At 39.6% G+C, this 15,238-nt stretch overlaps 1 protein-coding gene across 1 annotated transcript in view; it reads left to right on the top strand.

Annotated features, from left to right (window-relative positions):
* STX12 (syntaxin 12) overlaps nucleotides 1–15,238 on the top strand; it is a 38,997-nt gene that overhangs the window by 11,814 nt on the left and 11,945 nt on the right. Inside the window, exons 2-4 of the mRNA XM_004425817.3 lie at nucleotides 8,059–8,128; nucleotides 9,638–9,737; nucleotides 13,454–13,591. Coding sequence (XP_004425874.1) covers nucleotides 8,059–8,128; nucleotides 9,638–9,737; nucleotides 13,454–13,591 — 308 coding nt within the window. The remainder of the gene's footprint in view (nucleotides 1–8,058; nucleotides 8,129–9,637; nucleotides 9,738–13,453; nucleotides 13,592–15,238) is intronic.

Raw genomic sequence — 15,238 nt, 5'->3', positions numbered from 1 at the left:
ATTTGTTTATTTTTCTATTGTTTCTCTTGCCTGGTCAGATGTGGTGTTTGAAAAGATGTTGCTAAGACTGATGTGGAAGAGCGTACTGCCTATGTTTTCTTCTAGAAGTTTCACAGTTTCAGGTCTTACATTCAAGTCTTTAATCCATTTGGAGTTAATTTTTGTGTATGGTGTAAGGTAAGGGTCTACTTTCATTTTTGCATGTGGCTATCCAGTTTTCCCAACACCATTTGTTGAAGAGACTTTCTTTTCCCCATTGTATGTTCTTGGCTCCTTTGTCAAAGATTAGCTGTGCATAGATGTGTGGGTTTATTTCTGGGCTTTCGATTCTATTCCATTGATCTGTGTGTCTGTTTTTGTGCCAGTACCATGCTGTTTTGGTTACTATAGCTTTGTAGTATATTTTGAAATCAGGGAGTGTGATACCTCCAGCTTTGTTCTTTTTTCTCAGGATTCCTTTAGCTATTCGGGGTCTTTTGTTGTTCCATATAAATTTTAGGATTCTTTGTTCTATTTCTGTGAAAAATGTTGTTGGAACTTTGATAGGGATTGCATTGAATCTATAGATGGCTTTAGGAAGTATGGACATCTTAACTATGTTAATTCTTTCAATCCAAGAGCACGGAATATCTTTCCATTTCTTTGTGTCCTCTTCAATTTCTTTCAGCAATGTTTTATAGTTTTCGTGTACAGATCTTTCACCTCTTTGGTTAAGTTTATTCCTAGGTATTTTATTCTTTTTGTTGCAATTGTAAATGGGATGGTATTCTTAATTTCTCTTTCTGCTACTTCGTTGTTAGTGTACAGAAATGCAACTGATTTTTGTATGTTGATTTTGTATCCTGCAACTTTACCATAGTCGTTTATTACTTCTAAAAGTTTTCTGGTGGATTCTTTAGGGTTTTCTATATATAAAATCATGTCATCTGCAAATAGTGACAGTTTCACTTCTTCCTTTCCAATTTGGATCCCTTTTATTTCTTTCTCTTGCCTGATTGCTCTGGCTAGGACTTCCAATACTATGTTAAATAGGAGTGGTGACAGTGGGCATCCTTGTCTGGTTCCTGTTCTTAGAGGGATAGCTTTCAGTTTTTCACCATTGAGGATGATATTAGCTGTGGGTTTCTCATATATGGTCTTTATTATGTTGAGGTACTTTCCTTCTATACCCATTTTATTCAGAGTTTTTATCATAAATGGATGCTGTATCTTGTCAAATGCTTTCTCTGCATCTATTGAGATGATCATGTGATTTTTATTCTTCATTTTATTAATGTGGTGTATTACGTTGATTGATTTGCGAATGTTAAACCATCCCTGCATCCCTGGAATAAATCCCACTTGATCATGGTGTATAATCTTTTTAACGTATTGTTGTATGCGATTTGCTAGTATTTTGTTGAGGATTTTTACATCGATGTTCATCAGTGATATTGGCCTGTAATTTTCTTTTTTTGTGTTGTCCTTGTCTGGTTTTGGTACCAGGGTAATGTCAGCCTCGTAGAATGAGTTAGGGAGCTTCCCCCCCTCCTCAATTGTTTGGAAGAGTTTGAGAAGGATAGGTATTAACTCTTCTTTGAATGTTTGGTAGAATTCACCAGGGAAGCCATCTGGTCCTGGACTTTTATTTTTGGGGAGGTTTTTGATTACTGTTTCGATCTCCTTACTGGTGATTGGTCTATTCAAATTCTCTACTTCTTCTTGATCCAGTTTTGGAAGGTTGTATGATTCTAAGAATTTATCCATTTCTTCCAGATTGTCGAATTGGTTGGCATATAGTTTTTCATAGTATTCTCTTATAATCTTTTGTATTTCTGAGGTGTCTGTTGTAACCTCTCCTCTTTCATTTCTGATTTTACTTATTTGTGCCTTCTCTCTTTTTTCTTGGTGAGTCTAGCTAAAGGTTTGTCAATTTTGTTTATCTTTTCAAAGAACCAGCTCTTGGTTTTATTAATTTTTCTATTGTTTTTGGTCTCTATTTCATTTATTTCTGCTCTGATTTTTATTATTTCCCTTCTTCTACTGATTTTGGGCTTTGTTTGTTCTTCTTTTTCCAGTTCCTTTAGGTGCATTGTTAGATTGTTTATTTGAGATTTTTCTTGTTTGTTGAGATAGGCCTGTATTGCTATAAACTTCCCTCTTAGAACCGCTTTTGCTGTATCCCATAAATTCTGGCATGTCGTATTTTCATTTTCATTTGTCTCCAGGTATTTTTGATTTCTTCTTTGATTTCTTCGTTAACCCAATCGTTGTTCAGTAGCATTTTGTTTAATCTCCATGTATTTGTGGCTTTTCTGATTTTCTTCCTATAGTTGATTTCTAGTTTCATACCGTTGTGGTCAGAAAAGATGGTTGGTATTATTTCAATCTTCTTAAATTTATGGAGACTTGTTTTGTGGCCTAATATGTGATCAATCCTGGAGAATGTTCCATGTGCATTTGAAAAGAACGTGTATTCTTCGGTTTTTGGATGGAATGCTCTGTATATATCTACTAGGTCCATCTGTTCTAGTGTGTCGTTTAAGGCCAATGTTTCCTTATTGATCTTCTGTTTGGATGATCTATCCGTTGGTGTAAGTGGAGTGTTAAAGTCCCCTACTATTATTGTGTTACTGTCTATTTCTGTTTTTATGTCTGTTAATAATTGCTTTATATATTTAGGTGCACCTACATTGGGTGCGTAGATATTTACAAGTGTTATATCCTCTTGTTGGATTGTTCCCTTGATCATTATGTAATGCCCTTCTTTGTCTCGTTTTACAGTTTTTGTTTTAAAGTCTATTTTGTCTGATATGAGTACTGCTACCCCTGCTTTCTTTTCATTGCCATTTGCGTGGAGTATCTTTTTCCATCCCTTCACTTTCAGTTTGTGAGTGTCTTTAGGTCTGAAGTGTGTCTCTTGTATGCAGCATATATATGGGTCTTGTTTTTTATCCAGTCAGCCACCCTATGCCTTTTAATTGGAGCATTTAGTCCATTGACGTTTAAAGTAGCTATTGATAAGTATGTACTTACTGCCATTTTTAACTTTTTTTTTTTTTTTCCCTCAGTGTTTTAGTAGTCCTTCTCTGTTCCTTACTTCTTCTATACAGAATTGATGGTCACTTTAGTTTGACCTCTGTCTGAAAGCTGTACTCTTTAACTACCCTCCTCCCTCCTTTTGTTTTTGATATCATATCCAACTTCTTTTTGTGCATTTGTATCCATTACGTTCTAATCGTGGAAATAGATAATTTTTCCTATTTGTGGTCTTCTCTTTTCCCCTTAAATCAGTCCCCTTAACATTTCTTGTAACACTGGTTTCTTGGTGACAAACTCCTTTAATTTTTGCTTGTCTGGGAAATTTTTGATCTCTCCTTCCATTTTGAACGATAACCTTGCTGGGTAGAGTATTCTTGGCTGTAAGTTTTTTCCTTTTAGCACTTTAAATATATCGTGCCATTCTCTTCTAGCCTGTAAGGTTTCTGCTGAGAAGTCAGCTGATAGCCTTATGGGGTTTCCTTTGTATGTAACTTGACATTCTCTTGCGGCTTTTAGGATTCTCTCTTTATCTTTAATTCTGGACATTTTGATTATGATGTGTCTTGGTGTGGGCCTCTTTGGGTTTATCTTGTTTGGGGCTCTCTGTGCCTCCTGTACCTGGATGTCTGTTTCCTTCCTTAGGTTAGGGAAGTTTTCATCTATTATTTCTTGAAATAGATTCTCTGCCCCCTTGTCTCGCTCTTCTCCTTCCGGGACACCTATAACACGGATGTTAGTGCGCTTGATGTTGTCCCAGAGGTCCCTTAGACTGTCCTCACTCTTTTTAATTCTTTTCTCTTTTACCTGTTCACCTTGGGTAATTTCTTCTAGTCTTTCTTCCAGCTCACAGATCCGTTCTTCTGTATCCTCTACTCTGCTTTTGAGTCCCTCTAATGAATTTTCATTTCCAGTGTTGTATTCTTCATTTCTGATTGGTTCTTTTTATATCTTCCATTTCTTTGTTGACATTCTCACTGAGTTCATCTATTCTTCTCCCCAGATCAGTTAGCATCCTTAACACTCTTAGTTTGAACTCTCTGTCGGGTAGGTTGCTCATTTCTGTTTCACTTAGTTCCTTTTCTGGGGTTTTGTCCTGTTCCCTTACTTGGAATGTATTCTTTTGCCTCCTCATTTTGCCTCTTTCCCTGTGCTTGTGTCTATGTATTAGGTAGGTCAGCTACGTCTCCTGCTCTTGGATAGGTGACCTTATGTAAGTGATGGCTTAGGAGGCTTCCAGTGTGCTTCCCTCAGTTCTCAAGGTTCCAGGGTGGCCCCTATGTGGGCTACGTGTGTGCTTCTATTGTGGCCTGTTAGCTCTCCTATAGGCGCCCAGGAGGCTGAGTTATGCTCCTGGCCAGCTGTTGTAATGCTCAGCTGCTTGTAGTTGTTGTGGGCCCTTCAGTCTCTTTATCAGGTGTGAGGAGCCCCAGCACAGTTGGCTGCAAGTTCTAATACCACATCTGTGTTGCAGTATTTCTTTTAAGTGAGTAGGCCCCCAGCGTGGCAGGTTGTTAGGCTCAGGGCCTTAGAATTGCTGTAAACCTCTAGCCTATTAGGTCTCTTGTCAGCTCTCTGAGGATTGCAGCTGGGTGGGGCTGGCCTTAGGCACAGGAGCACCCAATTGTTTCAGGCTTTGGAAGGTGGGGCAAACCTCCTATGTGGGTCTTTGAGAAGCACAAGTCTTCTGCAGCTGACAAGCCCTGCCGCCACAGGTCCACACACACAGTCAACACAGTCCTGCCCGTGTGAGCGCCCGACCTCCCCAAGCGGACCCAGTCTCTCCACGGCGGGAGCCCCACACACTCCGCCACCACCCCACACTCTCCACCCGCTCCTTGTGCACACCCTGCCCCGGCTCAAGTCAGCTCAGTTGCCAGGCTGCAGAAAATCCAGTCACCAATCTATGCAGGCCCACACGTTGCCTGAGGGTTTGTTGTTAGGTGGGGCCAGTCTCTAGGGTGGGCTGCCTGCCCTGGCTGAGCTGGATTAAATCGGTGCTCTAGCGGGTGGAGCAGACCCTGGGCTAGCAGGTCTCAGGGAAAACTCCAATGGCGTCTGTGTCAGCACGCTCACACCAGGCCACAACAATGGCCGCCGCCAATGTCCCAGTCCCTGGAGAGGTCTCACCCTCACCGAGATGCACTCAGGGCCTATTAGGTGAGTCTCTTGTCACCAAAGCAGTGTGCACCTTTCTTTCTGGTGATTTTAGGATGCTTTCTGGAACGGGTGAGTTTGTGCGCGGGCCCTTTAAGAGCCAGTTTTAGTTTCTTTGTGAGCCGGGTTTTCTGGGGATGCTACCCAATGCTTTAGTAGCAGCAAAGTCAGATATTATGCCGCTGGTCTCGATTGTGCTGGGTCCACACAATGCCCACAGCGGGCGCTCCGGCTCAGGGCCCGCCTCCAGGGAGGCTGCGTACCTGTGAGCTGCTCCCGGCGGCCGTGAAGCTGGCGGCTTGTGAAGGCGGCGTTTTTCCTCTCCGGAAGGGAGTCTCTGCCTCTTCCACCCCAGTTAGGATTGTCCGTTGTTGCAGGAGGTCCTCTTATCCAGTTTTCAGCTCTGTCTCAGGGGTAATTTTTCCACGAGTAGTTGTAAATTGGCTGTGTCCACGGGAGGAGGTGAGTTCAGAGTCTGCCTACGCCGCCATCTTGACTCCCTCCCGAACTGTATTTTTTTAATTTTATTTATTTGTTTATTTTTTCCCCCAGAGCCCCAGTAGATAGTTGTCTGTCATAGCTGCACAACCTTCTAGTTGCTGTATGTGGGATGCGGCCTCAGCATGGCCGGAGAAGCGGTGCGTCGGAGCGCGCCCAGGATCTGAACCTGGGCCGCCAGTAGCGGAGCGCGTGCACTTAACCACTAAGCCATGGGGCCGGCCCAGATGAACTGTATTTTTTATTAGACCACATCAAGTCCATAGCCCAGTGTCTGGTACATGGTAAATGCTCAGTAAATGCTAATGTCTGCCCTTTTTCATAGATTTATTTGTATGGCTAGCCAGTTGATAGCTTTAGTGTATCTTGATTCCCATTTGACTTAGATAAGAAGGAAATTCCACGTTAGTGATGAAACATGGTTGTTTATATCTTACATAATGCTGTCTTAGCAGAATGCAGTAATTATAGTGGTTACATTTTCCTTTGGAACTATTAAGCTAAAAGTAACTCTCACTTAAGAGAATAGATATATTTTAGGGAAGTTTGTCAAAAGGCAAATTTTTAGTAAGTGAATCCTATATTTCCATTATAGAATTGGAGTTACATTTTTGCTATAAAACAATGTCTCAAAATAAGAAAATCATAATTTGAAGTTCTACAAACCTATATATATTCTCGACTTTGGAAATTTTTGCTTTGTAACACCCATGATACAGTGATTTTTGGGTAGGGAGAAATAACCTGTACATACTGCTAAGGACTAGGTTGTTCAGTTTCTACTTAGGAGTAGGGTCACCTGGCAATCAGTAAGAAGATTTTGCTTAATCATTGTTTCTTATCAGATTTAGAGGCTATTAGCACATCACTGTTTTGTAAGGTAAATAGTACTTAATAAATTTTAGCTTGCCTTTTTACTATTCTTGGTGACCAAATTAGGGGCAAGATTATTACCGTGACCCTAAAATTTTGTTATTCTAAGGAGTACTCTATCATAAGGAACAATTAAATTTTAAAATTCAAAATTCTAGTAAGTGAGAGTTCTTTCTCATTGGATATGGAAGAACTGTATATATATATTGTCCCTATAATATACACAAATGATATACATTGGTTTCCTCATCTTCCTCCACTAAGCAGGTTATATAGTGGCCTGACCTTTCACAAGTGAAACTTTGGCATTAATCCTGAGAGGATAGGAAAGGCTCTCACAAAGGAGACTGTCTTTTGGCTGGAGGCGCCATGTATATTATCTCTTGAAGTTCTGGTGAAACTTGAAGGTAACCATGTTTCCTCTGGGCAAAGAGTACTATATTATTGTGTTCTGTAGTCCAGCTACTTGTAGTAGAAGACAGTGAATGCTCTCAAAAAGCTACAAAATTCCATCCTCTACAAATGAATGATGAGTGAATGAATGAACGAATGAACAATCCTCCATCACACTCCTGGGCAACCAGAAAAGGAAAAGAGAAGGTAGGACACAGAAGAAATCAAGGGCTGTATTCCTGTTGCGGAAATCGGTGAGACAGGAATGTTCAGATTCCAGGCAGGCTGGTGTTAGAGTGTGCCTCCTTACTGATAGATGATCAATTCCTCTGGATCTCTGCTTTCCTAGTCCAGGGCTAGGGGCTTAAACATCCAGGATTCAAACACGACCATTCCTAGTTTTAGCGAAATATCTAGGAGAAGGTAGAGAGAATTATCTGAACAAAACCGTATATTTGAGTATAGATAGCATAGTTGAAAGAACACAGGCATTGGAGTCTGATGTACCTGAGATTTAATTTTTTGCCCTGCTACTTACTAATCGTGTATCCTTATGTAAGATACTTCCCTAAATATATTCCCTCACCTGCAAAATGAAGCTATATCTACTTCAGATTGTTGCTGTGAAAAGTAATAAGATAATGTATGCAAAGCTCCTAATATAGTGCCTGGCTCATAGAGGTGCTCAGTCAGTGGAAACTTGTTATTAGTAATAAATATACACTGTCTTTCCAAAAGTGTTTGCTATAGAAAAATTATCGTGTATTAGTGGATTTAAATTTTTATTGTTGCAAATTGATATTTGGTATCAAGGCCCTTCCAAAGGTGATGAAATTTGTTCAATGCCATGAGAAGTCTGGAAAAATTTGGAAGTTCTTTGGGGATGATGAAGAAACCACCACCTTCTACTTAGTGACATAGCTACTCCTAGGAGAAAGGCGAACCTCGTAATTAGTTTTAGAAGGGAATGTATATGTCAAGGTTTTGATTATAGCAAGCTTTCTATTAGTTGCATGTGTTTATTTCGGATGTGGAGAGAAACCGGTGATCTTAGAAGTAGGGTGCTCGTAATGAATGTATTTTTCGTTTAAATAAATCTTTTTTCCCCCCTCTCCCCAGCTGCTCAGATAAGGAATTTGATGAGCCAACTAGGAACTAAGCAGGACTCAAGCAAGCTACAGGAAAATCTGTGAGTAGCTTCCTGGCAAGGTTGGGTTTTTGTGAGGGCCCTTTGAGGACACACCTAATGTCCTTGCTGCATGGCAGCTTAGGTTTCGGGCCTGTGAAGTCAGAACGAGAGGCAGTGGGACATGAGGTCATAGCTGGATCTAGGAGAAGAGCAACAAAATACGTTAATGGGTTGTCATCTCCCCTGTCTCTTAAAGTCCTTGAACTCTGGTTTTTTCTTCCTTTGGGCAGTTTAGCAAAACAATTCAGGGAAGTGGAGAAGGGACCCCCTACTACTCTTAAACTATATTCTGCCTAAATGAGCCTCCTTGTTGGCAGAGGACTCCTGATGATCTGAGCTCATCTAATCTAGTTGGATTTCCAACTCTGTGTAATAGTAGAAAAATTTATTCAGAATGACCCAAGGGGAGTCTGAGGGCGAGAATAGTAGACTGGTAGTAGGGACTTGTGATTCTTTGTATCACATACCTTCTTGACTCCATTTCTGCTTTTAGAAGTTCTGTTCTTCGTCTTTAAAATATACTGAACAATATTCTTTGTGTCCTGTCCTAGACATTGTGAAGTAAGAGAATGACTTACTACTTGCACCTTTTTCCAGGGAGATGTGGAATACCTCTGTATGTGTTAGTTCAAGTCTGGGATGTTCAGGCTCCTGATTGACTTCCTTGTTTTTTATCTTGGAGGCCCCTTTGTGTTGAAAAAACATTCATAATTAGTAGTGTGGTTTCTCTGTCCTCCCTTAAAACCTTTGTAGAAATGGCCAGATACGAGAGGAAACCATGACCGAAGGGAGCCGTTTTTGTATTTCCACTACTTTCCAATCACACTTAATATATTACATATTCTTCCCTCTTTAATTGCCTTCCCCCTCAACTCCTTATGTATTTTTACACGGTATAGGGCTTCTTTCTTTTAGAGGGAAGAGCCAGAAAGTCAAGCATAAATGACAAGTAGGGAGCCAAGGATAAAGCTGAAAAAGCACCAGCTTTAAGCAAGAACGTGGGAGGAGATCTTTGGAGTTTGTTCTCTGTGGTAGAAGCTGTGCTTTTAATGCACATTTCATTCAACCACCAGTGCCTGGATTCCATCTCTGGTCAGTGGACTGTGACAGACAGGAACCATGCAGAACTCCTGGGCAATTCAGTGTGCGAGTTTTGTGGGAGAGTTCACTGTGTGAAAATGATTAGATTTAGGTGTGGAGACAATTGCTTTTATATTTCTATTAGAACTGCTGCCGTGCTTTTCTTTTCTCCCCAAAGAGTTAAAATCTGATCAGCAGGTTTCATTGAAGCAGGTTCTTTCTACTCAGTAACATGAAGAAGTCTTCGAGTAGGTTTGACTAGTAGTATTTCTGGAATTTTCTTGTGAACCTAGGCATCTGGGAACCCATTTCTTCAAGTGCCATTTCATTCCCCGCATTGTGAGACACTCTGAGAACAAACTGATACTAACTATAACAGCCCTCACTCAAGAAGTGAGAATATCCTGAAACATGTCTTTTCTTTCTTAGGCAGCAGTTACAACACTCCACAAATCAGCTTGCCAAGGAAACAAATGAATTACTGAAGGAATTAGGGTCCTTGCCGCTTCCCTTATCTACTTCAGAACAGGTTGGTATTTTCTGGGTTTTTTTATTTGGTTGTTTTTTTTTTAATAGGAAAGGACTTTGTTTTCATGCAAAGGCAGTGTGTGAAACAAAAAATAACTTGGCCTTTGGTGCTAGATAGGCCTTCTCTAAACCTCAATTTCCTTATGGGTAAAATGGGGTATGTGACTGTTGTGGCAATAGAAAGAATGTATGCACCAGATCTTGCAAAGTGCCTGGCATTTAGTAGGTACTCAATGTGTGGTGGCTGCTACTATTGTTAGTAATTACCTATTAATATATTAGTAAAATATGTTTAACTGAAGAAGAATCTCAATGTTTGCATCTCTTTGGGGTTTGGCTAGTTTGTTCCTAGTTTGATCCTAGGCTTGATCCTAGTTTGTTTTGTTTCCATATCTATAAATTTCAATCAAATGTCTTTCTTTCATATTTTGTATGAAAATGGACACTTTCATGTCCCATCATGAGTCATTCAGATTGAGGAAATGCTCAGGGAAAAAGATTTCTCTTTTCCAGCCATTTTATTCAGTGGCCATTTAAATCCTTTAAAAACACACAATTTTTATTGGCATTCATTGTTCTTTGACATGCCATGCCTTTTCTTCACACACTCCTGAAGTCAGATGTGCCCCCTCCACTCTGGTTGACTCTTTTACCTATCATTCATGGTCTACCTCAAATCTGTCTCTTTCAGGAAAAAAATCTTCTCCATCTACCTTAGCCTGTTGTGGTTCCATTTTGCTTTTAGCTTCTATACCATTAATGGGGGGCACTTAACTTATATTGCTTTATATTATTAAACTTTTTTAATGATGATGTCCTATCTCTGATGGCTCTAAAGATGAAGCCTACAACTTCCCTATCCTGGGTTGTCTGTGAGTTGTGGCTATTGGAACATAAAATAATTTTAGTGTGTTGTGATCATCATTTTAAATAATGAAATAGAATAGAAATATCAGAGTGGGTACTATGTAATAAGAGTAAATATTGTTACATGAAACTTTTGTTTCATACCTATGTGTGTATATGGTACTAGGTCAAGATGTCACATTCTTACTGTGGGTCACCATCAAAAAAGTTTAAAAATTGTGGGGCCGGCCCCGTGGCTTAGCGGTTAAGTGCACGCGCTCCGCTACTGGCGGCCTGGGTTCGGATCTGGGCGCGCACCGACGCACCGCTTCTCCAGCCATGCTGAGGCCGCGTCCCACATACAGCAACTAGAGGGATGTGCAACTGTGACATACAACTATCTCCTGGCGCTTTGGGGGGGAAAAAAAAGTTTGAAAATCGCTAATTTAACCACACCCAGTAAGCTGTTTAATAAAGTACTATATGTTCAATCTTTGAAGTTTTGGCGCCCCCTTGCACAAAAGAGAGGAACCAAGACTAGATGCTTTGTCATCCTGCTACAAAGCAATCACAATAAAAAGTAAAATGTAATCACCTTTGGTTATCCAGATGGACGCTGTTTGTTTTAGTTGTTACTCATGCTGATATTTCAGTGGTGGACTAGTTCCTTTTTGCCATCCAGTATGTCCAAATTGTTCCCAAGTTACCCCTTTCCTCCTCCCAGCTGTGCACTTAGGGAATATACACGTGTAGTTTTAGTAGCAATAAAAAAGGAGTCTAAGTGTCTGATACAAGCGGAGTATTGAATGTACTTGAGTTAAGTAGTCGCTTAAGCAAAGTATAAATAAAAGTTAAGTCTGCTACCAAAAAAAAAAAAAAAAGAATCTAATGTGTTCTAAAATCAAATAGAAGTGATTTTGGGATTGTGCATGCTGTTGTTCCCTTCCATTATCTTGGATTGTTAAGAACATGAAGTAGATGGACAAACATACTCTCTGGTGAAATGTAATTCCTTGATTCCCTCCCTCCTAGTGTGTTGAATACTCTTTTCCCTTTCAATTCTTTCTTCATCTAATTATTCTTGGCCTCATCACCCATCTTTTGGCTACTGGCCATGCATCAAACCACACATCCTACCTCAGTATTTTTTTCATACTTATGTACTGTCATCAGTGATCTTCCAGTTGCCAAATCCAGTGGGCTTTTTTGAGTTTTTATTCACTTTTCTTTTCTGAGTCATTTGATCCTCTTGCCCAGCCTGTCTCCACTGAAACTTTCTTCTTCTTTCCATGATCCCTCTTCGTTCTGTCCCCCATCTCTGGCGATCCTTTTCTGGCCTATTTTCTCTCATCCCAGGGTGAGGCTCCGCCTCCTTCTCTGACTCTCTGTCTTCCTAGAAGTGGGCATGCCCAAGGCTCTGCAATTGACCCTCTCATTTGCTCACTCTTTGTATGGTAACATGGAAAATGTTTATGATATACTTAAAAGATAGTATTTTTGGATAGTGAGGTTGGGGAATGATGTTTTATCCCCCTTATTGTTATGTGTATGTAAAAAAATCCCAGAAAAAGGAAAAAAAGTTCCTCATCTAAATTTGCTTTCAGTATTATTACCATCACTCTCCCAGGTGTGAAATTTGAGTCATTCTTGACTTTATCCCCTTCCCCCACAGCCAGTCACTAAGTCATAATGTTTCCTAAATTCATTTCTTTGTGTTCCCATTACTGATGCCATGTCCTGCTAAGCTTAAACCTAGACTACTGCAGTAATCCTTTTGACTTGTTTCTTTTTTCTATTCCATCTTGTATACCATGAGACTAATTTTTCTAAGTTACCGTTTTGTACTCATCATGTTCCCTGCTCAGAAATCTTTATTGCTCTTTGTGCTTTAGAGGTTGAATCCCAAACTCATTAGCTTGGCATTTAAAACCTGCTGTGGTCAGCCCCTTCCCTGCCTTTCCAATTTTATCTTTTAGCTACTCTCATGAAAAAACCTTTGGTTCCAGCCAAACGGTCTCCTTATAAGTCCTTTCCAAATTTCTACCGCCATGCCTTTGCTCATGCTGTTCTTTCGTGGATTTGCCTTACCCCTTCTCTCTGCGTATTCACGCCTCGCTCTTCCTTCAGTGTCCGCCTTCTTTTGAGGCCTTTGACCACTTGAGTTCTTACTGATTGTTCCTGCCTCTGAACTCCTATAGTACTAATTGGATACAGCAAGTGTTGATAATGATTTGTTACTTGTATGTCTATATCCCGTATCTACAAATAGATAGTAAGTTTTTGAGGTCAGGGGTGAGCTTTTACTTCTGTGTTCTCAGCACATGGCAAGTGCTCTCAGTGTGCGTTTTTTGAGACATAGAATAAGTAAGCTTCGCAAAGGTAGCCTGTAACTATACAAAGTAGTTTTCAGGTTCTCAGAGATTTTAAACCTCACTACAGTGTAAGGAAAATGATTCTGTGGTTTTTAGGGAACTTGTGAACTCAGTATAGATTAATCCAGTTTTAACATTTTAGCAAAAAAACATCTCTGTTTGGGTGCAGTCTGAGTCTAAAAATGTTTATTCTGCCTTTGGATTCTCCAGGGAATCAAAATTCTGAATTGCAATTGCCTCTAAGATTACCTTTCAAGGTAAATGGCACCCAATACCCAGATTTGTCAGAATGAATGAAGGAAAATTCTGACTTGGTTTATAGTGTCAACCAGGGATTTGAGTTAGCAAAGAGCAAATTTATTAATTTAAGGAAGAGTCTATTTCATAGTAATTTTCCTAGTTGAAAATCTTTAGGGGGTATAATTTTGCTTTTAATGGGAATTAAAACCAAAAGAATCTGGGTTAATTGAAATTTCAAGTTCTTGTTTAATTTCCTTAGCGCCAGCAGAAACTTCAGAAGGAACGCCTCATGAATGACTTCTCTGCAGCCTTAAACAATTTCCAGGCTGTGCAGAGAAGGGTATCTGAAAAGGAAAAGGAGAGTATTGCCAGAGCAAGAGCTGGATCTCGTCTTTCTGTAAGTTTATTCCCAAAAGAAGACCTTTCCAAATTTCAGGATGTTCTTTCCTAAGGTTGTTTTTTTTTTCTCTTTGACCATTAGCCTTTGTTTACTATCCCCCCAAATAATAAACATAGACATTAGCTGCTGTGAAAATGCCAGATTGGTATAACCTATTTAAAAAAATGTGTGTGTGTATGGTCAAAGACTAGAAGGGAATGTGCATACAGGTTAAAAAGAAGTGACAAAATTATGTGTAATTTTCTTTTTTATTGTTATGTTGGTCTTATGTTAAAAACTTAAAAAAGGAAAACAGAATGAATCTGTTTCCTAGAATATAGCAGGCTAGGTTATTTGGACAATAAATACTAGACTTTGTATTTGAAATGAATTAACAGAATTAACAAATTCTAGTAATGAAAAGAATTAACAATTACTAGATTGAAAAGAATTAACAAATACTAGATTTTAACAACCCTACTTCTCAAAAGTATTAAAGAGCCATGAAAATATTAAAGTCAAAATCTAGGAGAATGTGAGAACCCATAGAGGTAAGCAGAGCACCGAAACTGCTATTGCACTGAGTACATTTACTGAGGACAGACTTGAACTTCAGTTTTGGTGTCCTCGTGGCGTGAGGGGGGACAAAAGTCAAAGCCCAAGGTCCACACAAGGTGGAGAATCTAAAAGAAGGTGCTCCTCAAATTAAACTTGGCCCTAAAAGACTCCTTAGGGTATGGGTAAGCCAAAACTAAGCCCTGCTTTCCGCCAGTGGACAGCAAAATAAATGGCATTAACACGGAGCTGAGCAGGTGGCAGAGGATAGCAGGAGGGAGGGGAAATCCAGACAATATGTTGTACCACAGAGTAACCTTCAGGCAAGTTTACTGCCCAGATTCATACTGCCTTACTGATCCAAAAGCCTCAAGCTTCAAGTAGTCCTGGACTGGTAGAGTACCTACGTGCCAGGCAGAAGCAAATACAAATCCTCTCTAGTTAGACACTTTTATCCTAGCCCCGAAAGAATACCCTTAAACAATTGTTGAAGTGGAGTAAGCAGCACAGTGTTAAAAATAACCAAGTACACAAAGAAACAAATAACCCTGAACAAGAACTAGTAGAAACAACAGTGAGGTTAAATAGACCTACAAAGACTTAGTATATTAGACTTATAAGACAGCCATACTTATTGTGTTTCAAGAAATAAGATCTTGAAAACATCCGCAGGAAGCAGGAAACAACAAAAAGCTTTGGAAAAGAATCAAAAGATTTTCTAGAATTGAAAAATATAATATGGAAATTAAAAACTTAATGGGTGGGTGGTTTAACTAGAAAATAGAAGATGTTATCTAACTAGAAAATAGAAGATGTTATCCAGCATGTAGGAGAGGGGGTTAAGAAGTTAATTAGGGAAGAAAGATTATGAGAAATGGAGAATAAAGTGAAGGATCTAACATAGTTTTCATTGGAGTTACAGAATGAGAGTAGAGCACACATAGAGCAGAGGTGGTGTTTGAAGAGATAATGGCTGGTAATGTTTCAGAACTGATAAAAGACATCAATCTACAGTTTCAAAAAACCCAACAAATCCCAAGAAGGATAAATAAGAAAACTCTCATCAGACACATCAAAGAGAAACTTCAGAACACCAAAGACAAAAAGAAA

The sequence above is a fragment of the Ceratotherium simum genome, chromosome 22, assembly GCF_057802395.1.
Source record: "Ceratotherium simum simum isolate JZ-2026a chromosome 22, ASM5780239v1, whole genome shotgun sequence".
Classification (NCBI taxonomy): domain Eukaryota; kingdom Metazoa; phylum Chordata; class Mammalia; order Perissodactyla; family Rhinocerotidae; genus Ceratotherium; species Ceratotherium simum.
The sequence above is the reverse complement of the archived record's forward strand: the minus strand, read 5'-3'. Positions and strand labels throughout refer to the sequence as shown.